The sequence below is a fragment of the Phialemonium atrogriseum genome, assembly GCF_030411735.1.
Source record: "Phialemonium atrogriseum strain 8032-3 unplaced genomic scaffold QBC33scaffold_4, whole genome shotgun sequence".
NCBI classification, from domain to species: Eukaryota; Fungi; Ascomycota; class Sordariomycetes; order Cephalothecales; family Cephalothecaceae; genus Phialemonium; species Phialemonium atrogriseum.
In genome coordinates, this window is record NW_026848141.1 from 580752 (window position 1) to 603287 (window position 22536).

At 55.2% G+C, this 22536-nt stretch overlaps 10 protein-coding genes across 10 annotated transcripts; 3 read left to right on the forward strand and 7 right to left on the reverse strand.

Annotated features, from left to right (window-relative positions):
* Window positions 1–609: 609 nt before the first annotated feature.
* On the reverse strand, window positions 610–2328 carry QBC33DRAFT_576150 (uncharacterized protein; the record flags this gene model as incomplete). Its single annotated transcript, XM_060430885.1, has 3 exons — window positions 610–717; window positions 786–1720; window positions 1773–2328. 3 exons carry the CDS (start codon window positions 2326–2328, stop codon window positions 610–612), a joined length of 1599 nt encoding a protein of 532 aa, XP_060286665.1.
* A 1328-nt stretch (window positions 2329–3656) lies between these two features.
* QBC33DRAFT_528069 (uncharacterized protein) lies at window positions 3657–4257 on the reverse strand. Its single transcript, XM_060427022.1, has one exon. It carries the CDS (start codon window positions 4086–4088, stop codon window positions 3849–3851), a length of 240 nt encoding a protein of 79 aa, XP_060286666.1. The 5' UTR covers window positions 4089–4257; the 3' UTR covers window positions 3657–3848.
* On the reverse strand, window positions 4220–4880 carry QBC33DRAFT_267311 (uncharacterized protein). The gene is made up of 3 exons (XM_060423157.1): window positions 4782–4880; window positions 4398–4703; window positions 4220–4306 (listed from the first exon to the last, which is right to left on the reverse strand). Exons 1-2 carry the CDS (start codon window positions 4787–4789, stop codon window positions 4436–4438), a joined length of 276 nt encoding a protein of 91 aa, XP_060286667.1. The 5' UTR covers window positions 4790–4880; the 3' UTR covers window positions 4220–4306; window positions 4398–4435.
* Window positions 4881–5304: 424 nt separating this feature from the next.
* QBC33DRAFT_528072 (putative dna polymerase) lies at window positions 5305–7833 on the reverse strand. The gene is made up of 4 exons (XM_060427023.1): window positions 7434–7833; window positions 7071–7380; window positions 6046–6991; window positions 5305–5979 (listed from the first exon to the last, which is right to left on the reverse strand). The coding sequence occupies exons 1-4, from the start codon at window positions 7478–7480 to the stop codon at window positions 5756–5758; spliced, it is 1527 nt and encodes a 508-aa protein (XP_060286668.1). The 5' UTR covers window positions 7481–7833; the 3' UTR covers window positions 5305–5755.
* On the forward strand, window positions 7792–9322 carry QBC33DRAFT_576152 (WD40 repeat-like protein; the record flags this gene model as incomplete). Its single annotated transcript, XM_060430886.1, has 2 exons — window positions 7792–7915; window positions 7980–9322. 2 exons carry the CDS (start codon window positions 7792–7794, stop codon window positions 9320–9322), a joined length of 1467 nt encoding a protein of 488 aa, XP_060286669.1.
* On the reverse strand, window positions 9081–11452 carry QBC33DRAFT_528078 (putative Werner syndrome helicase). Its single transcript, XM_060427024.1, has 3 exons — window positions 11246–11452; window positions 10158–11191; window positions 9081–10098 (listed from the first exon to the last, which is right to left on the reverse strand). Exons 1-3 carry the CDS (start codon window positions 11353–11355, stop codon window positions 9401–9403), a joined length of 1842 nt encoding a protein of 613 aa, XP_060286670.1. The 5' UTR covers window positions 11356–11452; the 3' UTR covers window positions 9081–9400.
* Window positions 11453–11572: 120 nt separating this feature from the next.
* QBC33DRAFT_528080 (uncharacterized protein) lies at window positions 11573–12458 on the forward strand. The gene is made up of 6 exons (XM_060427025.1): window positions 11573–11697; window positions 11752–11808; window positions 11865–11903; window positions 11963–11990; window positions 12044–12107; window positions 12160–12458. The coding sequence occupies exons 1-6, from the start codon at window positions 11673–11675 to the stop codon at window positions 12199–12201; spliced, it is 255 nt and encodes an 84-aa protein (XP_060286671.1). The 5' UTR covers window positions 11573–11672; the 3' UTR covers window positions 12202–12458.
* Window positions 12407–13311, reverse strand: QBC33DRAFT_267407 (RBP11-like subunits of RNA polymerase). The gene is made up of 3 exons (XM_060423160.1): window positions 12987–13311; window positions 12809–12919; window positions 12407–12750 (listed from the first exon to the last, which is right to left on the reverse strand). Exons 1-3 carry the CDS (start codon window positions 13147–13149, stop codon window positions 12545–12547), a joined length of 480 nt encoding a protein of 159 aa, XP_060286672.1. The 5' UTR covers window positions 13150–13311; the 3' UTR covers window positions 12407–12544.
* A 712-nt stretch (window positions 13312–14023) lies between these two features.
* QBC33DRAFT_528086 (transmembrane amino acid transporter protein-domain-containing protein) lies at window positions 14024–17139 on the reverse strand. The gene is made up of 2 exons (XM_060427026.1): window positions 14714–17139; window positions 14024–14626 (listed from the first exon to the last, which is right to left on the reverse strand). Exons 1-2 carry the CDS (start codon window positions 16826–16828, stop codon window positions 14453–14455), a joined length of 2289 nt encoding a protein of 762 aa, XP_060286673.1. The 5' UTR covers window positions 16829–17139; the 3' UTR covers window positions 14024–14452.
* An 870-nt stretch (window positions 17140–18009) lies between these two features.
* QBC33DRAFT_268105 (amino acid permease-domain-containing protein) lies at window positions 18010–22492 on the forward strand. Its single transcript, XM_060423164.1, has 4 exons — window positions 18010–18419; window positions 18493–19478; window positions 19559–20561; window positions 20632–22492. The coding sequence occupies exons 1-4, from the start codon at window positions 18239–18241 to the stop codon at window positions 22272–22274; spliced, it is 3813 nt and encodes a 1270-aa protein (XP_060286674.1). The 5' UTR covers window positions 18010–18238; the 3' UTR covers window positions 22275–22492.
* The last annotated feature ends 44 nt before the right edge of the window (window positions 22493–22536 follow it).

A 22536-nucleotide genomic window follows, 5' to 3' on the forward strand; every position in this document is an offset into this window, starting at 1 on the left:
GGCGCTGTATATAAATCACGCAGTCTCGTCTGGTCTAGTCATGTAATAATTGTTTCAAATCTCTCTCCTCCAGTGGTCCAAGGCAAGGGCGGCAACAGTGTACTGGACTTGGTACAGTACATGGTCAAGAAAACAGAGAGCGCGTAAGAGAGTCTTCAACCAGACGGCCATGTATCCATTCAGGTCATTACAACCACATGTAAGTAATTCTATGAGCACAATTTCGGTGTCGTCCAACTCGATGTGGTATTGCCGGCCAAGCCGCCGTACAGTCAGCCCCCCGCCGTACAGTCAGCCCCCTTGAACAACGCTGGACCCGTCCTGTGTACCCCGGTTATCCGAACTTTCGCAAGGTTGCCCCGACTCGGGAAACCACGCCATACAGCGCGCATACAGAATCCGTCCTGGGGTCTAGAACGTACGTCTCGTGTCTTGTGTCCCCTTTTCCGGCTTCCTTCCTTCCTTCCTTCCACTCGGTATTTGCCATCGCGGGATATCGTGCCCGCCCCATAACGCCTTGATATTTATGCAGAGGTAGGTGAAGAATGTTCGCAGATCTAATATGCGGTACTCGCGCAATGAAAACAAACAGGGTGCGTCAATGTCGTCTCAGTCGTAATATAGTTTCGCCAGGCCACGGAGCAGGTTACGAGTAGACTTCTCCGTAGTTGTGTTTTTCAGATCGAGGTTACCGATATCGCACCAATTATTAATGGGCTGTCAACCTTGTTAGCCGTGACCGGGATGTGACTTTGGTGCGGGCGTCGAATGAATTGAGGACTTACCAGGCAACTGAGATACTTGCACCAACTGCAGGTCTTGCGGTAGACGTAGAAGTTGTTCAAGAGGAGGATAAAGACAATCAGGGCCAGCACCAGGGCACCGGCTCGAATGAGCCACCATGCCCACCACAGAGGCTTTCGGCCCTTGAAGAAGCCGACGGGGTTCTTCACGAAGGTCGGCGGTACGTCCGAGGGAGTTACACCGACCGAGGCATAGGACGGGTCATCCCCAATCCTGCGTCTGAGCGAGTTCGGCGAATGTAGGAGGCAAATGCCGAGAGCGAGGCCCATCAAGAAACCACCAATATGGGAGTAGTTATCCAGGCCGGGGAGGAGACCAAGGACGAAAGATATCACAACGTCCAGCCCAATGAACATGAGATCCTTCATCGGGCTCCGGCGGTCCTTCCACGAGTAGAGCAGGTCGAGCAGAGTCAGGGCAATGACGCCGAATAGCGAACCGGATGCCCCCGTAGATGAGATGAAGGGGGCTGCAAAGTTCCCGCCAAGGACAAATCCGAAGATACCGGCGCTAACGTATACCAGGAAGAAGCGAATAGAACCAATGGCCTTCTCCATTTCTCTCCCGAGGGTAAGCTGCAGCAGCAGATTGAAGCCAATGTGGATCAATCCGGCATGCAGAAACATGGGGAGGATGAAGCGGAACCACTGGTTCGGCTCCGGGACGTCGCTGCCCTGGCCGAACTCTGGAACACCACCGAACCCACAGAGCTGGGACAGGTTGCACCTATGTGACTGATCACTGAGATCCGAGGTCGTCGTGTTCGGGCACGGCCAGGTAACGTCTGGGGTGATGCCCTTGACACTACGCATACACGGCACGAACCTGGCACCCATATTGATGAGAACGTAGGTCGAGGGACCGATCATGGGGTTAAACTGCGGTTTAATCATGATGGGTGAACCGGTAGTCGTAGCTGAATCTCATGGTTAGCCTCCTGAATTTTCCATACAGATGGTGAGCCGTACCGTTCTTGACGATCTCGCCGATGAACACGGCGACCTGGGCAACTGTGAAGATATAGACAACCCATGGTATCCTCTTCCCGTTGGCGCCGAACATGCCCAGCTCGCCAAACCTCACGGCGCCCTTTTTGGATTTCCGTCGTCGGGGCGCCTCGTACACATGGTCGTTGATTTCCACGTCCTTGGGACGGTTTTGGAGGGGGATGTCATCTGCGGGGTGATTGTAAGCCATCTCGTCCGAAGGAACCCTGGATAGACCGTAGTAACCGGTATCCTGCTGACTTAATTGATGGCGGCTTGAAGACGGTGTTTGATGTGAGTTCGCCGGGTATACGTGGTCGTCGAACGGCGAGTCGAACGGCGAAGGTGATGGTGCGGATAGCGGCGAGACGCTGTTAGGGGGGCGCTGACCGCTGGCGGCGCCCTGGTGCGGTTGGGCGCTATAGGGAGGAGGGATGGAGGGATCGTAGGACGTTGATGACTGCCCGCTGTAGGAGTAGTAGGGTTGCGGCGAGGGAGTCGGCAAGGGCTTGTTGTTGTAGAAGTCGTTGGCCGCCATGGCTCTCGATGTCGAGGTCGACGTGGACCGACGGAAACGCGGCTGACGAGCAAGGGAAGGTGATTCAACCTCGCAGCGCAAAAGAAAGAAAGAAAAGAGCGGACGCAGTTGATGAAAGCGAGAGTGTCCTCCCGTAATTAATGGGCAGGATTAAAGAGAGGAAGACCGAACGGCGGCAAATTGGGAGAGACAAGTACGGGTAGCCGGATTTGGTGTTTCGTTCTCGTCCAGAGCCAAAAGCTGGCACGGGCGTTGAATGGGCGTTGAATGGGCGTTGAAGCGTTGGTAGCGGCGGGTGGGTGCCCGATGCTTTTTGGGGCACTGTGAGGAGCCACAGGTCCGGGAGCGCAGGTGTGTGACCTGAACAAGCGGAAGACTCGATGATCGGTATTACAAGCAGAACGGAGGCTTCAGTAAGGTCTACTTTCCGATAAATGGATAGTTATCCTTGGAAATATTAAAGGAAAAAAGAGGAGGAACCAGATTCGAGGTCGGAGAGGCTGAAATGGGGAGACAGGTTAAGTGGATTGGCCCTGACGTTGTGCACAGGGCTTCATCTCAGCCAAGCCTTACAACACAGGAGGTGAATGGCTGGGGCTCCCTTGGTGGGGTGTCAATCGCAGGCTGAGCCCTCCTTGGTTGTTGAAGACTCGCCTGTGGCTTAGCCAGGGGTGGTGGCTCTGATGGGGCAACTCTTTTTTTATATAATTAGAAGCCAACTCCACCTTCTGCCAATAGTTGATCAACATCCAGAACTTAGTACTTCGGTAACAGAAATGGTAACAAAGCAGTTGCACAGGTGAGTGTACGCCACACGGTTTCAGATATGTACGCATATGGCAAGACTCGACCAGATGACACGAGTCGTTGGAGCCCGCCGAATGTGTTACACAGTGCGTCAAACCATACAACTTTGAGATGCCGAAGGTGGCATTATCTTGCTACATATCATATCATATCCATCCTACATATATCTGTCGCCCCTTTAATTAACCCTGTAGATGATGTCAGTCTGGCCTCTTGATATAAGACATGGAATCCCTAGTCAGATCATGATAGATATCTCGAGGAGCGTATGACTTGGGGCAGATGCTTTTGGCCCGCAGGCGCAAAGCTAGATCGCTCAGCTAGGCGTGGCTGTGGTGCGCATTTACGTCGTTTCTTATTGATCGGGCCGCAGCTACATCCGTACTATTGCGTACGCAACCATGGGACTAAGCAACAAGCTCCACCTTGATTGATAGCCGTGGCTCCCCGATGAACGGCAACGACCAGTGCTGATATGCAGGATATTGGCAGTGCATATGCCTCGTACATAGCAAAGGCGGTATCATTTGTAGAATAGCCCTCAGGGGAGCTTCATGTCATATTTGATACTCGGAGCTTCGGGCAGTTCCTACTGAATGATTCGTGTGGACCCCGCAGGGGACACACTTCACCATCTCCTCGCTCCAACAGGGGACACCATTCTCCAAGACGATACAGCCACCGGCAGCGCTTCGCCCACAGCAGAAGCCATGTCAAAACTCGGGCAAACCATCGTCATAAATATCATTCCAAAACATAATGTCCTGAAGCCTCTCCTCACTCAGGTCAGCATTGGCAAAATGCTCCCTTTGAGGTGTTCTGATCCTACGATGGACTTCGCCAGCTGTCTTCCAGCCAAAGAAGCCAGCCATTTCCCAATCAACAAGCCCTACAATCTTGTCATTGTCAACGATGCAGTTAGACTCGGTAAAGTCGTTGTGCATGAAACTCATGTCTAGGTCAGTGTTGGTGTTTAAGAGAATATCTCCTTCTAGGGGATGGATACGGCCGTTGGTAAGGATGAATGGATCTTGGATGATGTGGGAACAAGCCTGGCGTCCATCGGTAGGCTTAACAGTGTGCAACTGTCGAAGTATCTTGCGTGCCTGCTGCTTGAAGGATTCTTTTGGGTCTCGCGATAGGTATGGCCATGCGACGGTCAAACCAACGCCTAGGAGCCTTTCCTGGATTAGCACCTGGCGACCATTGATCTATAGCACTAAGTGATAGGGACAAAGTAAGCTGCGCGAGAAAGCATATACCTTGCTAGCAAAGGAAATCTCTGGCACTCTACCATCCCTTAGGACACCCTTGGCAATAGCAATAGCTTGGGACTCATTAGCATCGCGTATGAGTAGTCAATCTCTCCATGCTGGCTATCTTCTGTCTTGTAGAGATGGCTTGATTTGACGATGATGCTGCCAAGGGCAAACACATCGCGGCCACCCTCATCAGCTGGGTAGATCCTGACAGATTCGTCGCAGAGGTCAACTACTGACGCCCAGTATTGCAAAGAGTCTGCAGACTGAGGGTTGACGTGCTGAAGATTAACACAAAAGTCGCCTGGTCTGGGAAAGTATCAGCCGTAGAATGGTACGTCGGCATACTTGTCAGTGGCGGGGATGTCGTCTGGGTTCGATACATACGGATTCATGATGAAATTAAGGCAGAGGTTGGACAGAGGTGCATGCTGGGGGATGTCCACCTTATGGGGGATTCCTGTGCAGCCCGACCAGCAAGCCTTATCAGCTAACCGCCCGCCCCTTAGCTGCCTGTACCAACGAGCCAGAGCCTAACGTCCAATCATTAGCATGCAGATTTCTTCACTCCAAGGAAATGATTGTGATGTGGTCCCATTCTCATCTAGGCATCTGCTCAGCCGCCTATAATGGAACCCGTCATGACCCGATTCTACTGATCTTCACACCCACAGAGTGGGACCAACCCTGCTCCGTGGCCGAAGCCGCATCTGCAAGAAACGGCGGGGGTAATTTGGTGCCAGGGCACTCGGGTGCCCTATTCCAACACCTTCCTCTACCTGTCCCACGACAACGGCCAGCTCCTCAACGGGACGACCTCGCCCGCCGACCCGCTTGCCCGCCCCTCCCACCGCTACCGCGCCATCTACCTAGCCAAGCACGCTGGCCTCTTCCAGCACCTCGAACTCGTCGTGGAGGACCACCTCATCGGCCCCGCCTACGGCGCCGCAATGACAACCGCCCCGACCACGCTCGCCAGCGCCGCCGCCCTCCCGGCCTCCCTGGTCATCGAGGTCGAGGAGGGCATACCCGGGAGGGGTCGCGGGCCAAGCGACACCGCTTCTTCTGCGTCAGTCGGGTGCGTGGTAGGTTGCACGCATACATCGCTTACTAAGGATCGGGATGGGAGACTGGGGAGGAAAGGTTTCCGCGTATAACTTGGGGGAGCCACTAGGACGACTGGACACGCTCTCCTGATCTGAGTTTGTCTCTTTTTCCCTTATTTTTTAGCCCGATAGAAGGCGTCTAGATTCGTGAATCATACACTTCGTGAGACGTCGTCTCCTTCGCAGAATCCCAGATACCTCCAAGCCGCTCCCGACCTCTGGACTACTCGCGTGTGTCGGCGCAGTCAACGTGACCTAACTGGGCACCGATATCTTCACCTTGGTCACATCCAAGGTCTCGGTGTCGACCAGAACTATTTCCCTCGTCTCTGAAAAGGACGGCACTGCGATGACTCGGACCGCCTGGCCGTCGGTCCCCTGGATGACCTTCGTCCCGAACTCGGGCTGGCAGCCGACGAAGTAGAGGTGCGGGCACGACGACATGACGAACGGCTCGTCGTCTTGGAAGGGGTACGACCCTGTAGACCAGCGCGTCAGCGGACGGAGACGGGGAAGAGGGGAAATCGGGCAAGCACAAAACTCACATAGCGTATCTGGTGCCGTAGGCGCCGAGCACCGCCACCGACACATGGCCTCCATCATGCCCAGCCTGTCGTCACTATCGACGTACTTGGCCATGTCCTCGACGTTCTGGCCTCCCGTCCCCAGGATCCTCCACCCGTCCACCTCGGCCTCCCACGGGTTTGTGGCCGTGTCAAACCAGCCCGGTTCGGACGAGCCCGGGGCGGCGGTGAACGCCCTGGCCTTGGAGAACATGGCCGTATGTATCGGCTGCTGGGGGTAGCTCGAGTTCGCCGGGTCCATGACGCCGGGCAGGAGCGTGACGGGCATTGCCATGAGGAGCTCGGCCAGGAAGTCGTCAAGGAGCTGGATCGGCACGGGGTTGTACGAGCTGCTATCGTAGCCGTACTTCTTGATCGCTTTATTGTCCGCGCCGCCCTCGACGTCTGGCTTGCCATCCGCCGACACGGAGTTGCCGGCGACGATGAGTCGGCTGATATGCGACAGCTCGTTCTGGGTGGTCGGGTCAAGGGCTTCGCCGAGTAGATACTCGAGTAGGAGGTCCAGCTCCATCGCATACGACGTGTCCGCCCCCGAGAACTCCAGTCCCGACACAATCGCGATCTTGCCTCCGTTGCCGCCCGCGCGGGCCTCGGTCATCTCGACGTCCTCGTCCCGCGATTTGGTCTCCCGTTTCGTGGGCCTGGCACCGGACTCCGTAGAAGGCTTAGACAACTCCCAGCGGCCCGGCTGGGGGGCCAGGTCCGGAAACTTGATGTCAATGACCTCGAGCTCCCCATTGATGTTCTCGACGCCGAGAACAGCAATGATGCACCCCGTCACCAGAAGGACTTTCTTAAAGACGTCCCCAACAAGCCGTATGCGGCCCGAGTCATCCTCCAGCATGACAGCATCCTGGTTCTCTGTAGAGAAGTACCGCTGGGCAGTGGTAGGAGCTGAAATCCAGCGCTGAGTAGACGGGAAGAAAGGGGGACATTGGTCAGCTCCTCAAGACGTAAGGCCTGGCTGACTTGAAATGCGCACTTACATCTTTGGAAATATCCTCCAAGATATTGGGCTTGAGCGGCATGTCCATGTACACCGTCCCTACAACCCAGCAGAGCTCGCCCTGGCGTACGTCCAAGACCCGTTCAACCTTCCTCGCCTCCTCACCGCCAATAACGGTATCATCCCAGGCAGCGGCGGCAACCCCTTCGACAGCAGGCCTTATCTTTGTCAGCCGCAGGAAGTATATGTCTGCATATTGCTGCTGGTATTTCCTGTCCGTGGGCAGGGTAAAGGTGCTGAGTGGCTTGTAGCTCGAATCGATCCGCTCAGGCACATCCGGCGCCTCACGCCTTCCGAATTGGTCAGCAATTGAATCTCATTGTGCTCATAAAGAGGTCCTTACGATGGCTTCTGCAGTAAGCTTCCGCTTACGTCCTCAAGAGACACCATCTTGCTTTATTGTAGTTCCATCCATTCATCGCCGTCGAGGAATTTAGTGATAACTTCGAGACGCGTCTGTTGAACCTGGTTCGTGAATTTTGGCGTAAATGGGTCCCGGTCCTTTGGCAGGCCCACCTGCCCCACTAATGTATGTACCTTTAGCAGCCCCACAGCGGGACCCAGGCGGGACTCTCTGCAAGGCTGAGGGAAGAAAAAAAACCGAAGAAAAAAAGGTCCAGGTTGAAAAAAATTGAGCTTCAGTTGAGCAGCAACTTGGTTCGAGACAGAGCACTTGTCTGGAATTTAATACTGCCAACTAAATGGACGTTACCATGGCCGACTCAACGGCGGCAGATCCTGAGGCTCAGGTGAAGGTCATCTTTACTACAACCGACGAAGATATCCAACTACCAGAGAGCAAACGACAGCTCCTCGTTCCCGCAGGTGAGCTCCCCTCCTCCTCAGCCACTTCCGCGGGCTTCCGTAGCTAACCTCCATGCCCTTTCAGACATCCGAAGATATGGCCTATCCCGGATCATCAATTCCGAGTCCATGCTCGACACTCCGACGCCGATCCCCTTCGACTTCCTCATCAACGGCGCATTCCTCCGCTCGACGCTGCAGGACTACCTGAAGGAGAACGGGCTCTCCTTCGAGACGGCCGTCACCCTCCAGTACGTCCGCAGCCTGATCCCCCCCGTCTACCAGGCCAGTTTCGAGCACGACGACTGGGTGAGCGCCGTCGACGTGCTGTCGCAGACGTCGCCCGCCGGCCGGTGGTCGGGCGACGCGTTCGTCCAGGGGCAAGACCGGATCCTGTCGGCCTCGTACGATGGGCTGCTTCGGATCTGGGACGGGTCCGGCCAGGTCATAGCAACCTCGCCGGCGGGGAGCCTCGGGGGACACAGCTCGAGCATCAAGGCGGCCAAGTTCCTGTTCAATTCCCAGCTTGCGTCGGGGGGTCTGGACCGGACGGTCCGCGTGTGGAAGTACTCCGAGAGCTCAGACCGCTTCTCCGGTGAGCTGAAACCGACGCTAGAATTGTACGGCCACCGAGGGCCGATCGAGTCCCTCGAGGTCGACGGCAATTCCAAGCGCATCCTCACCGCATCCTCGGACGGCTCAGTCGGGTTCTGGACGACGTCCAAGGCGTCGGCCCCCGAGGCACCGGCCGAGCTCCTCCCCAGCACCCACGCCACGAAGCGACGGAGGATATCGTCCTCGGTGTCGACTGCGCAGCGCGGGCCCCTCTCCCTGATGGCCGTCCACAACGCCGCCGCGAGCGCCGCCGTGTTCGACCCGCGGGACCGCACCGTCGCGTACTCGGCGTCGCAAGACCACACTGTCCGGACGCTGGACCTGACCACGGGCCTGGTGGTGAGCACGCTGACGACGTCCCACCCGCTGCTGTCCCTGTGCGCCATCCCGCGGAACTCGGCACCGCTGCTCGCGGCCGGCACCTCGGCGCGGCACGTGACGCTCGTCGACCCGCGCGCCAGCGCCGCCACGACGTCGGTCATGACGCTGCGCGGGCACGCCAACAAGGTCGTCGCCATCGCCGCCTCGCCCGACAACGACCACTCGCTCGTCTCGGGGTCCCACGACGGCACCTGCCGCATCTGGGACCTCCGGAGCGTCCGCCCGGCCGCCAAGGACGAGGGCGGCGTCGGCAGCGTCAGCGAGCCCGTCTACGTCTTCGAGCGCGAGAGCCGCAAGGGCAGGAAGCGGCCCGTCGCTGGCGAGGGCTGCAAGGTGTTCGGAGTGGCGTGGGACAAGACGCTTGGGATCGTGAGCGGCGGCGAGGACAAGAAGGTGCAGGTAAATAAGGGGCGGGACCTCCTCGCCTCGTGAGCTTCTGTTCATGAGATTGTTATACCCCCACAATGATTGAAATATACATTTTTGTTTTTGGCCCTGAAATATATCCGGCTAGCTGGATTGTCCGGCTGGTGTTTGAGTCGACGCGTCTATCGCCCCCTGACATGCCTTCACGAGAGCCTTGTACCGTCTCGCCTGTATGTCCCCCGGGAGTAGGTCCAGGAGCTCGGTTTGGAGCCGGGCGGCATCGTACGGGAGCTTCTCTATCCTGATGGCCTCCAAAACGTAATTCACCACAGTCGCGGTCTGCAGTGGAGGCTGCCGAAGGAGCTTCGCGATCGCTTCGGGATCGAGATCCCTGTTGCAGAACCATATGCGGTACGCGCGAAGCGACGAAGCCGCCGCGCGGACACCGCCCGCGTTGCTTAGGCGATATTGCGCCAGCCAAGTTTCAGCGTCGACGATTCTCGAGTCCTTCGGGCCCTGCTGGGCAGGGCTGGCTGCCTTCCGAGGTCGCGGGGTTTCTTTGAGGATCGGCTCGCTATCCTCGCCGTCCGGTTCGATTTTTATGCTATCGCCCAGCGACTTCAGATATCGAGCCGAGAGAGTTGGGCCATTTTTTGTGTCGTCTTCGCCTTCGGGGGCCTCTAACCCCTCATCCGACGTTGTAATACTGATGCCATCCCCGAGTCGTATGGGTAGGTTAAGTTCCGCGTGGTGCGGCAAAGGGGGCACCGGATCCAGACTTTTCCTCTGGTGATCAAGGGTGAAATATAGTTGCAATGCAGCGTATGCATCGGACGCAGAATCTAGAGTAGGCAGTTAGAGGGCGCCGATTTGGATGTCAGATGGCTCAAGCAAGGCTTACAGATGATCTGATCCATTTGCAATTGTTGAGTCCAGTCACTCGAGCGAACGTCGGAGCCCTTGAATAACGGGAGATGGAGATACTCCTCGACCTGTGTAGCTAGACTGACGAGTCTCTTATTGACATGTTGGAAAGTCCCGCGAGACGAGTGCTTTACCAACTTGTACAGGTGACTCAGCTCCAAGATGCCGCGGGATTCAACCTTCAAGAAATTGCGCAACCTGGTACAATCACCCTTGATGGCGACGCCGATTTTTGTGACTTTTGGATCTTCCATGATCTTCTTCAGTGATGGGGCGACCAAGTCGTCGTTCTTCGGATATAATGCCAGATGGAACAGGGCAATCCGACTCTGGCTCGCAAGCTGGACCAGGCTGACGTTTTGCCTGGCGCTTTGATATCTCGTGGCAGAGGGTGCCCACTCGAGGTCGAAACCTAGGACTTCTTCGTTCATGAAGTACTGTTGGAGAACCCGCTCCGTTGTGTGTTTCGTCTTGCAGTAGTGAACTTTCACCTTTGCATCGGCAGAGCCGTCCTCGCCCGGTCCGCGATACAGGGCGTACGACCAGAAGGACTCCGGGCTGCCCGGGTCTGCGAGTTTTGCCTCCCGAAACGCATCTGGTGGGATCCTATAGTCCAGGATTGCTGGAGGTGGATCGTCACAAGCGACATCGTCAATAGTGGCTGCTTCATCCCCGGCGGCTCCTCTATTCTCAGCCCCTTCGGGATCTCCCACCAGAGTACCAGTCTCGTCTGGTAAGCGGTTCCCTGCATCCTTAGCAGCACTGGCCGAGCCTTCCACAGGTGAGCTCTGATCAACGGTGCGGATACACACGCTGGATAGCGTGACTGTCTCGTCGCCACCCTCAGGTACCGTCGCAGCGCTGTGGAGCTTCGCGCGAGGCAGTCGGGGGTAGAGCACTTCTCTATTGCCAGCGAACACGATTCCATGGCTCAAATGCCAAAGTCGTACATTATCCGACATCTTAGGCAGACAGCTATAAGATCTATAACACCCGGCAGCGCTGTGTCTTCTTGAAAACGTAAGTTGGGTGCGGTGCTCAACACTTAACCGAGTGGTAACATACATAGGATAGGGTAACGAGATGGCCGAGCCGACACCGCGGCTAAGTCTCATTGCTGGCAGTGACTGAGAGGCTCTGGCACCGAGATGTGTGCCATTGGCCCCAAGACTCATTACGCCAGCAGAATGAGAGTCACAGCTTTGATCCCAGAGACCCCTTCGATTGGTAAGTCGGTAGGCTGCCAGGCGCGTTCCAGGCGCGGTAGGTACCTAGGTACCACCAAGACTGTATATTTATGGAATTATCCCAAAATTGAATTATGCAGTATTGTTGTTCCCATGGTCTAGCTACTCAGCCACAAAATCAAGCCACACTTCCAAGCTTCCACATCTTGAACTTCGTCGATTGCAGTCTCTAGTTGAGTCTCGCAAGGTTGATTACAGCTGTCTGCTGAGAAATTGTGATCGGCCGACAAGACGAATTTATCATCATGGCATCCCAACTTCTCCCTCTGGGTGAGTATCTCCGCGATAGACGCAATCCGGCTCATCGACTAACCGGGAGCACAGAACTCATCGACAAATGTGTGGGGTCAAGAATATGGGTCGTCATGAAGGGCGACAAAGGTACGGCCCCCCAGTCGGTGACCTCGGTTTGGATATAGCTGATGCCCGACCTGCAGAATTCAGCGGCACATTGCTTGGATTCGATGACTACGTCAGTATGTATAACCACTTATGGACAAGGTCTTACGAGCGCCTTCGCTAACTGATCATGCAGACATGGTGCTAGAAGATGTCACTGAGTTGTATGATATCCTTTTCCAGGGTTTTACTTTCTATAGACTAACCATGTCATCAGTGACTACTCGGGCAATCACACGAAGCTGTCCAAGATTTTGCTGAATGGCAACAATATCTGCATGGTATGAAGCCTCAGGGGTTGTATTACTTGAGGAGCTAACCAGATTCTCTCAGTTGATCCCCGGTGGCGAAGGGCCTGGGGGAGCATCTCCATGATAGGAGAGCAGAGGATCTTGGGGGTCTTGTCGTTTGACTGGGATATATCCTTGGGACTGCAGAACATGCACCCAGCGATGATGGGCAGGACAGGTCACTGGCGTAGGATTAACCCACGATACCCGGTTTCATGGTGGTAATTGCAGACTAGAGGTGAAATGAAGGCAAATGTCTCTTCTGGTATCAGGCGGTGGCATGTAGCAACCATAGTCAAGCACTTTTCCCGCCCCTAACTACCTGAATTTGACCTGGACGTCAACGTAGAACCGTTCCTTGCAACGCCATGCGCCAAACCCCTCGGAGATCCAGCCCTTTCCTCTCCATGTAGAGACGGCCGTTTCACTTAATTGCCGCTAGCTCCGCCGTTGGCGTTGCCCTGGTTGCCCTGGTCCGCAATCTGGCGGAAGGCGAATTCCTTCTGGAATTCGCGACCAAGCTGGCCCAAGGTGGCAACGAGTTGCTTGCAAACCTCGACCAGAGCCTCACGGGGCGTGATGGTGCCATCGGTCTGGACGCGAAGTAGGACCTCCGGGACGTTCGGGTGGCCAACTATGAGGGGTGAGCTTCGGCTTGATCTACCTTGCGGGGAGCGCATATTGTCACGTACCCTTGTATCCAGCCATCATAACGTGGGGGGCCTTCTTCAGATGCTCGCTCAGGAGATTGCCGAGAGTATGGTCTTCCTTGTGCAAGGTGAAGTCCGAGGTATTGGACATTCCTGCCATGCAGTTCTCAGGTTAGTGCCTTCCAGGTTGCTAGTCTTGGAGATACAGGTGGGTACGTACCAGTAAAGACTTGCTCGGTGATCTTCTTCTCGCCGTCGCCGAGAAGGAAGAGCTCGAACCTGAATCCTATATTAGCTTGGTGTTCTGCCAGACCTGTCATATGATATCGGATCGCAGCCCACGGGTCTTGAAGGTTATCGTGTCTTGGGTTGACGTGGGTCATCGTAGCGATGTCGTAGGGTATCTGGTAGATGGAGCGTGCGATGGTGATGTATGGGGGAAAGTGTCAAGTTGAAGGTTTTTGGCACTTGAAATAGAAGTTTCTTGACGCGTTCAAGATGACCTGTCGCCCTGGTGACCCAGGTGCTCTTTTTATGTGTGGGAAAGGGAGAGTGAAGTAATAGTGGCAGGTGCGACTCCGGAGTACCAGGTCGGTAGGAAGGCAGGACGGGGTACCTAGGTTTGCCGGCCAGTGGAGGGGACCATAAACCTGCCACCAGATCCCATAGTGATTGGGGAGTGTGGTCCCAGTCATTTATTTGGGAGTGTTATGGGGGGCATACAAGCCTCCCTAGATCTCCCTGCTTGCACTGCCCAACCTTCAGAGGTCTCCTGAGCAACTGAGCCAGAGATCTCTGTGTGCACACACAAACACAAACTGGTGTATGGCATGACTGTTCAACTGACAAATAGGATGAAACCTCAGGCTGGATTGAGGCACGAGGGGGGATAACAAGCAAAGCTGGGGAAATCAGCAACTCACCGGTCAGGAGCATTCATCTTGACAACACTCTGCTGTGTTTTCTGTTCAGCGTGGCGTGTTCAGTGTGATGATCAAGATTCCACGCTGGAGATGGATTGAGAGACAGGTGCAGGAAAAAGCAAAGAAAGAAGAAGCAAGAGGACGAGGAAGGCCAGGTATCCAGACAGAGTTCGATTATCAAAGAAACTAGTCGTTGTTGAGTTCAACGAAGAGCGGCGCTGCCTGCTTTAAAGGTTGAAGCCATGATGCCCCGCTTCTGCATTAGCTCTCCCAAGATTCACTGCATGGTACCATCCTATTGTTTTAAACCCCCGGTTAACTCCCGCCACAGGACCTTAAATTCACTCCCTACCTTACCTTTCCTTCACAGATTGCCACTGATAGTAAAAGTCGTCAGTCATTCACCTGTTAGGTTCCGATACCATCCAAAGTCAGTTTTGTGCTGTCCTAGTGACGATGCATCGGTATTGTATCGTTGGAATTTAATTAGGTTCTTAATCTTGAAGAGAGTGAGAGAAAACTGATGGTGAAAGAGAAGGGATGGGAGGGAGTCAGGATGACGCTGTTGGTACTATTCTCTAAAAGCCATCCTCGTCTTCAATCTACAGGGCATACCTTATGTATGGCAAAACCCTGGCACTCTATCATGCTGCTCCAACCCCCCCTTCTGTAATCCCAATGCTGATGCCAAATAATGCTCTGTGTCACTGTCCACATACATACATCTATAAAAGAGAACATATTGTGAACCACGCCTCCAGCCTTACCGTCCCTTCTCGTCACAGTAACCAGGCAACCGTACGCCGCCCGAACTCGCCCAACTCATGACCGTCAGACTAGTCGTGTAGACCATCGCGATGACGCCAAACACGCACAGGGCGATGTCCGATATTCTCCAGAACCTGTTTCTCGCCACGCTCCTGTAGTGTAGCATGGGCTGTGTTACGTCGTTAGGATAAAAGTACGAGCGTATTCGGCGGATAGTAACACCGATTCGCAAATAAGGGGCCGAGGAGGAACTCACGGGATAGATGTATACCAACGGGATGCAGGCAAAGTTGCCTACAAGCGCTACAAACTTGTCCAGGTTGTCGGCGCCGCCCCAGGCAATGGCTGCGGACATGGCCACAACAAAGAAGCGGAAAACGTTCTTCTGCCACTTGATATACGGGTTATATTTGCCGCTCTTGGTGAAGAGAGCATTCTCCATGATGCGGATCGCCGGGAATATCTGGAGAGGGGTGGACAGGAGAATGGCGATCGAGTAGAGGAACTGGACGCCGTTGACGAGCTTGTTGTCCTGCGGCAGGTTCAGGAGGACGACCGTCTCCGTTTTCGATCCGTATGCGGCATATGAGAAGGCGCCCATGGTGACGAAGAGGGTCGTGATTATGACCATCACCAGCAACATCACTTTAGGGAACTTCTCCGGATGCCTCATTGACTCCTGAATGGGTATGATCAAGCCAATTCCTTCGAACGTGAAGATGGCAGTCCCGATGAAAAGGGTCCAATCCTTCTTGTTGAAGAGGATGATGTCGGCCAGACCCTGTGTATTGAGGGTCAGAACGTCGTAGTAGAAGAGGTATGCCAAGCCGACGACAATGAAGGCATCGGCAATGAGTGCCGTGAAGCCAAGTTTGCCGATATCCCTCAGCAAGGAGAAAGGCAGAAAGACGACCATTTGCATGACGATCAGCCATTTGATTTCGATCAGGGTCTTGCAATCTGATACGGCCAGAATGACCGCCTGCAGGTTCTCGGATGTGAAGACGATATAGGCCGCGACGAAGCCGAGCTGACTGATGACGATGGAGGCGAGGATGAGGTTCCTCATCCACTTCCCGTAGAGGATCCCCCCGATATCGCCAAACGAGCCCTCGACCTTCAACCGAGTGGTGACTAGGAGGACGAAGCAGTAATAGCTCAGGGCCGCCACGCCTAACAGGACAACGTTGCTGAAAAGCATCCCACCGTTGAGGTACGCCCGCGGCAGAAAGAGGACGCCGGTGCCAACGAAGGACTTGAGGAGCAAAAGTACGGCATTCGTGGGGCTGTTCTTGCCGCTCCCCCCGCGGGGTTTCCTCCTCCTCCGTCGTCGCGATGGCGTGAGGAGGGTGCTGTCTTCCATCGGTTCGCGATCCTCGTCCGACCCCTCGTCGCTCGAGAGATACTCCTCCTCACTTCCCGAGGTGAAATACTCGCCAGGCTTCAGGACTTCGTCATCCTCCAAAAGTTCCTCGCCGGCGAAGTGGCCATAAATCGTCAAGAATTCCAAAAAGCTCGACGTCAGAAGCCGTGGTTGCGGCGACCTCCGGCTGCTGCCCTCTCCAGAATCTAGGTCGTCTGGATTTGCAGACGGATCCTCAGCAGCCCGCCGAAGGAAATTGCGCCTAAAGCCGCCCGGAACCTTGATTGCGTTTATGTCGAAAACTTCCGTCTCTGCCTCTGGCCTCGACATGATGAAGCTCTTACTCCGTTGCGTGCGATTTCGTGACTCGGCCTCTTCAGTCCATTTGTAGATGGGCCGCGTGATATCTCCACCTTGGAGCCTTAAGCTCGAGAAGCCGTCATCATCACCTCGTCCGATAGTGTCGTGGTCCGCTGTCCCCTTCCCCTTCGAACCGTCGGCCGGCTTGCTGTGCCCCGAATGGTTGGATGCCGTATCGGCGGGCTGGACAAGATGCCTCTTCACAATTTCTGCGTCTTCATAACCGCCTGTTCCCGCGGCCCCTTGCAGGTGCCGGGGCCTACTGTCGAACGATCCATAATTTGTCGGGGTTGCAGAGGAAAGGAGCTGGGTCCCGGCAGTGGATGGGGACACTGGTCGAACGGGAGGCGTTCCGAACCGGGGTGGTGAAGTGCCGAGCGAGTGGGATAATGCCGCAGCTAGAGCGGACACACCGGGCCCCAGAGCATTGGGTCCTGCGCCGGCCAGGGGGGTAAAAGATCCCGAGCTTCCCTCGCCACCGCCTTCCGAGGTGGCAGCCCGTTGTGCGGGAGATATACCAAGTCCGGGTACCGGCGAGGCGAGGCGAGCTGTGGACTCGGCACGTGGGACAGATGCGCTGAGGGACCGGCCAGCTGGAGACGACGGGATCGGAGTCGGTAGAGGCGACGCCCTCCCAGTGTTCGACATGGCTGCTATCGAGGATATCGGTAGGTGGAATGAGGGCTAATATTTCATGCTGCTGGGGCTGTGGGTAGTTGACGATGTCAGTTGCATTGCAGCAAGAGGCGCCGACTGACAGATAGAGTGAGCTAAGCAACCCAATTGGGGGGAGAATAGGATGGTAATTGAACAGGAGATCCGTGAACTCGAGAAGCCAAACCAGGCAGATCCGGGGCAGAAACGACTGATAATGGAGCTGCTTGGGACGGGCCGGGGGGGAAGGGCGGCAGCAGCTCGTGATAAGAACCACGAGTGTAGGGGCTTGTGGGCCCTTGTGATAAGGCGGAGGCAGGTGACCCTGGAATCGTGGAAGATCGGGGGCGTGCAGGCTGTGTTGACCTCAGGACTTTCTCATTGGTGAGACGGGAGCTGATCAGTTTTAATTAGTGGGCTGCAGATGGCAGCAGCTGCTGGCCCCACCTAGAATTCTTGACGCGGAATAACCGCTGCCTGTAATTGAGAAGCCTAGGTCAAGGGTTGTGCCATGAGTCAGTCCTACTTCATCCCCTGCTCTCCTGTCCTAACTCCTGCACTGAGTCTGACTCTCAAATCACAACAGCAATCTCAGCACATCAGGGGTGGAGAGGGCGATCCTGAGCCAACGTTGAGTGCGGTTTGTTGGCGTCTACCTAAATGCCCTAGCTTGGTGAGCGACCTTCCCAACTTACCTTAGGTAGGTCAGTTCCCTAGGTAAGCTAACACATACATACATACCAATGTCTCCACAACAAATCGCTTCCAGGTGCTTGCAGCTGCAACTGCGACAAGAACAGCAAGACTGCAGGCACTTGGGAAGGTTGCCAGCCGGGCTACTAAAGATTCCTAGCACCTCTGAACTTAGCCGGCCCGCAAGCAGAGACATTGCTCGAAATGTAAGGTAGGAGGGAAGAGGCCTGGAGGACATTTCTATCCAGTTCATTCATAGGTTGTACCCACATAATTCACAGCTGGGTACAATGTCTGTGCATACCTACTACGTAGGTGGTTTTAGTGCTTCACCAGCCGTCGCATCCCTGTGGCTCCCCCTGGTTCAAAAATGTACACTAATTTGCTTGGCTACGGCGGGAGGTCGGCACCTAAAACCGTTCTTGCCTGTACCTCCATATGACGTCTGCTCAACTCATGGCAGGCAGTCCACGGACAAGTCATCAGCAAGCATGCCTCGAGGGATGAGCGAGCATGCATATCCGGAACATTCGAAATCGGTGGAGGTCTATAATTGATCTCGAGCTGCTCTCGCTGCTCCCAAGATCCTCTATTTTGAGCTTGTTGGGCGAGCCGCGAGAAGCGTTTCCCTCGCCGAGCTAGCGAGGACTATCTTCTCTCGTCCGAATCTACCTACTCGCTCCCAAGAGGAGTGAATATTACGGCCCAGAAATGCCTCTCACCAAAGAAGAAGAGCGCGCCATGATGATGGGCCAAGAACTACCAGGCAAAAAAGGGAAGCTGGGACTCGTGTCCGGCGTCTACATCCCAGTATGCCTCAACATCCTGAGCATCCTCATGTTCTTGAGGTTCGGCCTCATTCTGGGTCAAGTTGGTCTCCTGGGCATACTAGGTCGGTACCCTCTTCCCTCATCCTTGACATGCCCAGCCGTGACTGACATCGTATTCCCCCCCCCTCCGGGCAGGCCTCCTGATCATTGCCTATCTCATAGACTTTGTCACGACTCTGTCCCTGTCTGCCATTGCATCCAATGGTGAAGTCAAGGGTGGCGGGGCCTACTACTTGATCTCTCGATCTTTGGGACCCGAGTTTGGTGGCTCCATTGGTATTCTGTTCTACCTGGCCCAGGTTCTCAACACGGCACTCAACGTCGTCGGCTTGATCGACTGCCTGAAACTGAACTTGGGCTCGGTGATGCCTCACGGGTACTGGTGGAACTATCTCTTCGAAACTGTGGCCCTGCTTATCTGCACCCTCCTTTGCCTGGCTGGGAGCAGCATCTTTGCCAGGGCGAGCAACGCCCTGCTCGTCATCCTCACCATTTCCATCCTCAGCATCCCATTTTCCGCCTTGTTTATGCGCCCTTTCCAGGACCCCAGCCTCGGGATCGATTTTACGGGCTTCAGCTTGGATACACTACGCTCAAACCTCTTACCGCACTGGTCCGGGGAAGAGTACAAAGGCATGGAGACCTTTCGAGAGCTCTTTGGTATTCTATTCCCTGCAACATCGGGTATTTTTGCCGGAGCCTCCATGTCGGGGGACTTGAAGGATCCCAGCAAGGCCATTCCAGTCGGAACCTTGCGGGCAATGCTGTCAACCTTCATCGCATACCTGCTTGTCATCTTATCGCTGGCCGCCAGTACAACTCACGCATCGCTTCTCGGGGATCAGAATATCATCCAGGATACGAATATCTGGGCACCCCTAATCTTCGCGGGGGAGTGTGCCACGACCTTCTTCTCGGCTCTGATGGGAGTTATTGGCTCCGCCAAACTGCTACAGGCTCTGGCCAGGGACAAGCTCTTTCCGGGCCTGTCTCTCTTTGGAAAGGGGACGAAGAAAGCTGATGAGCCTTTTCTCGCCATATTCCTAACGTACGTGGTCGCTCAGTTTGCCTTGTTTGCCAACCTGAACCAGATCGCCACTTTCATCTCGATGGGCTATCAGGTAAGTCTAGTTCAACCCCTTCCAAGCGGCCTAGAAAAGAAACCCCCCAAGATGAGAAATGGAGAACTGAACCCCTTTAGATGACATTCTTCGTCATGAACCTCGCCTGCTTCCTGCTCAAGATCGGTTCCGCACCGAATTTCAGACCAGCTTTCAAGTTCTTCACGTGGCAGACGGCCTTCGCTGGCAGTGTGCTGTCAGCAGCTGCCATGTTCTTCATCGACGAGACATACGCTACCACTGCCGTGTGCCTTCTTGTCTTCCTCTTCCTTCTCATCCACTATCTGAGCCCACCGAAACACTGGGGCGATGTTTCCCAGAACCTCATCTATCACCAAGTCAGGAAATACCTGTTGCGCCTCAAACCAGAACATATCAAGTTCTGGAGGCCCCAGATAATTCTGCTCATCAACGACCCCAGGCGAAATACCCGACTGATACAGTTTTGCAACTCCATGAAAAAGGGCTCCCTTTATATACTGGGACACGTTATCGTAACGGATGACTTTGCTGCGGGTGTCCACGAGGCAAAGCTTCAGCAGGCTGCCTGGACTCGGTATATTTCCGAGTACTCGAGGATCAAAGCCTTTGTTCAGCTTACCATGTCCCCTTCCATAACTTGGGGGGTCAGAAGTTTGATTCTCTCATCCGGGCTGGGCGGAATGAGGCCGAACATCGCCGTGCTTGGATTTTACAACATGGACGAGCTGAGGGCGTCGATGACGTTTACCGGGATCCCCAACCTGCCCACGTCCCCAGTATCACCAAGGGCCCCCAGAGGCGATGAGAAAACTACTCGCAGGAGACGAGGCGATACATCTGCTCGCTTGTTGGAGGGCTTTCTACCCACCGACGTCATACGGACGGAGGAAATGATGCACGTCACAAGCTACCTGACTATACTGGAGGATCTGGCGTTGAGGTATCGACTCAATGTTGCAGTCGGGAAGGGTTTCGAGACACTGGAGACACCTCGGAGGGATGGCAGCAATTCAAAGAAATACATTGACTTGTGGCCTATCCAAATGTCCGCCGAACTGTCCGCAGAGGGCAAGAGTGTGTTGACCACGAACTTTGACACATGTAAGTTACTGTGTATCTATCAGCTATCCTAGCCCTCTGGTTTCACGAACAACACGCTAATTCCGGACAGATACGCTAATCCTCCAGCTGGGCTACATTCTTCAAACGGTGCCCGGTTGGAAGCGAGTCTATAACCTGCGAGTCCTTGTGTTCGTCGAGTACGAAAGCGAGGTTGAGGAAGAACGCGGTCGAGTCAGGGCTCTCCTTGACAAACTGAGGATCGAAGCCGAAGTGCTCGTCTTCTGGCTGGCGTGCGGTCAGCTTGGGACTTACGAGATGATAGTACACGGCCAGCCCGGCTCGGACGACACGGAGGATGTCGTCAACGAGTGCTTGAAAGACGATGAATGGTGGGGCGATCTACAGAGCTTTCGGGGCTCCTCTCACGACACGATGAGCGTATCACAGGAGTTGGCTTCCATTGCCAACGTCATGGGATCGACAACGGCACGGCCCGGCGTGTATAACCCTCATGCCAGCCAAGGACAAGGGTCAGACCGACGACGGGCCAGTACGGTAATCCTAGCTGACCTCCCAAAGAAATCGACCGTTTCCGAACTGGCAAGGTTGGGTGTAAATATGGGGATACATACCCAGAACCTCCCGTCGAACGTGTTTGACGACTCCGACACCGAGCACGAGAGTGGGAGCGATAGCGATAACGAGTCTTCGGAAGACAGCAATCTAGGCGCTTGTTTCAACGATGCCGGAAGCGTGGCAAGTGAAGGCGACCTCGACGATACGGAACCCGCAAGGCGTCCCTTGCTTTCGCTGGCCAACAGGCGGAAGAGCCTTGGAGATATTCTGGACCGGCCAAGGGGCCCGGAAAGGAGAGAAGAGCGGAAGGGCAAAGGCCGTGGCCTGGGCGTCCCGACAGGGGACTCTTATGGGACCATGTCCAAACCCGCACATAGGAGGGGCGAGGACACCGAGGATCTATTTCCAACTTTAGCGCCACCGTCGAAGACTCAGAGAACCTCGGGAACTGTGTCGACGCGGTCGCTCAGCCCGGAGAAGTTGGCTCGCAGGGGAATGAGGTCCGATACGCCATCTCTCCGACCTGAAAGGCCACCACTTTCTCGACAGGGATCGTCGGCCATGAAATTCTCTAGCATGCTTGTCCCAGAGACAAAAATCACCAACGAGGAAGGCTCAGAGCCCAGGATTATGTTTGCAAACTCGCAGACCACCGGGACACCCCGTGAACGACCTCCCTTTTCCCGCCATTCTTCCACAGGGCGCTTCTCCAGCAAGCCGATACCCGAGGCGAAGATAACCGAGGACCCTGCGGGTGGCGGGCCCTCTGTTTCCTTCGCCGAGCCGGAAGCGAGGTCTCAAAAGGCGTCAGTCTCCAGAAGGCCCGGCGACGGCGATGCGCAGGTCAACATAGCCGACTTGATCTCATCCCGCTCATTCGTGGCAAGGGAAGAAGACGGCGACAGGAGCGGGTCAAGCTATTCTACCCAGGGATTCCCGCTGTCCTTCAACGACCTCCCGAGCCGCGCCCAGCATCTCATTCTCAACGAGCTCCTCCGTCAGAATAGCAATGACACGGCCGTCCTGTTCACCACTCTGCCAATCCCAGAGGAGGGGACCTGCCAAAGCGACGAGGCAAGCGTCCGCTATCTCTCTGACATTGAGGTGCTCTGCAATGGGTTACCCCCTGTTTTGCTCGTCCTGAGCAATAATATGACATTCACGGTAAGCCTGTGATTGCAGCTTGTGGTCGGGGAGGGGAGATCATGCAGCTTTCAAAGAGTATCACGGAATCACTGAGATACCGGGGACTTGATGCCGAGAAACCTTGCCATGCGGGTCATGGTGGTTTTGAACAGAACAAAGGAGAGACTCGAACTTCGGAAGTGGCGAGCGCCATGTACGTTGACGGGTCAAGGGGGTTCTTTATTGTCCTATATGCGAGGAATAAATTGAATAATAGCCACCTTTTAGGGGACCTCTCATACAAAGAGTCTAG

Bases quoted from the DNA above. Each gene is read 5' to 3' on its own strand.
- QBC33DRAFT_528069 (XM_060427022.1), bottom strand. From the start codon at position 4,088: ATGAGTTTCATGCACAACGACTTTACCGAGTCTAACTGCATCGTTGAC.
- QBC33DRAFT_528072 (XM_060427023.1), bottom strand. From the start codon at position 7,480: ATGGTGTCTCTTGAGGACGTAAGCGGAAGCTTACTGCAGAAGCCATC. The intron at 7,381-7,433 runs GTAAGGACCTCT...CCAATTCGGAAG, and splicing joins AGCTTACTGCAGAAGCCATC to GCGTGAGGCGCCGGATGTGC. The intron at 6,992-7,070 runs GTAAGTGCGCAT...CCGTCTACTCAG, and splicing joins TGGAGGATATTTCCAAAGAT to CGCTGGATTTCAGCTCCTAC.
- QBC33DRAFT_528078 (XM_060427024.1), bottom strand. From the start codon at position 11,355: ATGAGTCTTGGGGCCAATGGCACACATCTCGGTGCCAGAGCCTCTCAG. The intron at 11,192-11,245 runs GTATGTTACCAC...TACGTTTTCAAG, and splicing joins ATCTCGTTACCCTATCCTAT to AAGACACAGCGCTGCCGGGT. The intron at 10,099-10,157 runs GTAAGCCTTGCT...TGCCTACTCTAG, and splicing joins GCAAATGGATCAGATCATCT to ATTCTGCGTCCGATGCATAC.
- QBC33DRAFT_528080 (XM_060427025.1), top strand. From the start codon at position 11,673: ATGGCATCCCAACTTCTCCCTCTGG. The intron at 11,809-11,864 runs GTACGGCCCCCC...CCCGACCTGCAG, and splicing joins CGTCATGAAGGGCGACAAAG to AATTCAGCGGCACATTGCTT. The intron at 11,904-11,962 runs GTATGTATAACC...CTGATCATGCAG, and splicing joins TGGATTCGATGACTACGTCA to ACATGGTGCTAGAAGATGTC.
- QBC33DRAFT_267407 (XM_060423160.1), bottom strand. From the start codon at position 13,149: ATGACCCACGTCAACCCAAGACACGATAACCTTCAAGACCCGTGGGCT. The intron at 12,920-12,986 runs GTACGTACCCAC...ACTGCATGGCAG, and splicing joins CACCGAGCAAGTCTTTACTG to GAATGTCCAATACCTCGGAC. The intron at 12,751-12,808 runs GTACGTGACAAT...CACCCCTCATAG, and splicing joins TATGATGGCTGGATACAAGG to TTGGCCACCCGAACGTCCCG.
- QBC33DRAFT_528086 (XM_060427026.1), bottom strand. From the start codon at position 16,828: ATGTCGAACACTGGGAGGGCGTCGCCTCTACCGACTCCGATCCCGTCG. The intron at 14,627-14,713 runs GTGAGTTCCTCC...GACGTAACACAG, and splicing joins CGTTGGTATACATCTATCCC to CCCATGCTACACTACAGGAG.
- QBC33DRAFT_268105 (XM_060423164.1), top strand. From the start codon at position 18,239: ATGCCTCTCACCAAAGAAGAAGAGCGCGCCATGATGATGGGCCAAGAA. The intron at 18,420-18,492 runs GTCGGTACCCTC...CCCTCCGGGCAG, and splicing joins TGGTCTCCTGGGCATACTAG to GCCTCCTGATCATTGCCTAT. The intron at 20,562-20,631 runs GTAAGTTACTGT...AATTCCGGACAG, and splicing joins GACCACGAACTTTGACACAT to ATACGCTAATCCTCCAGCTG.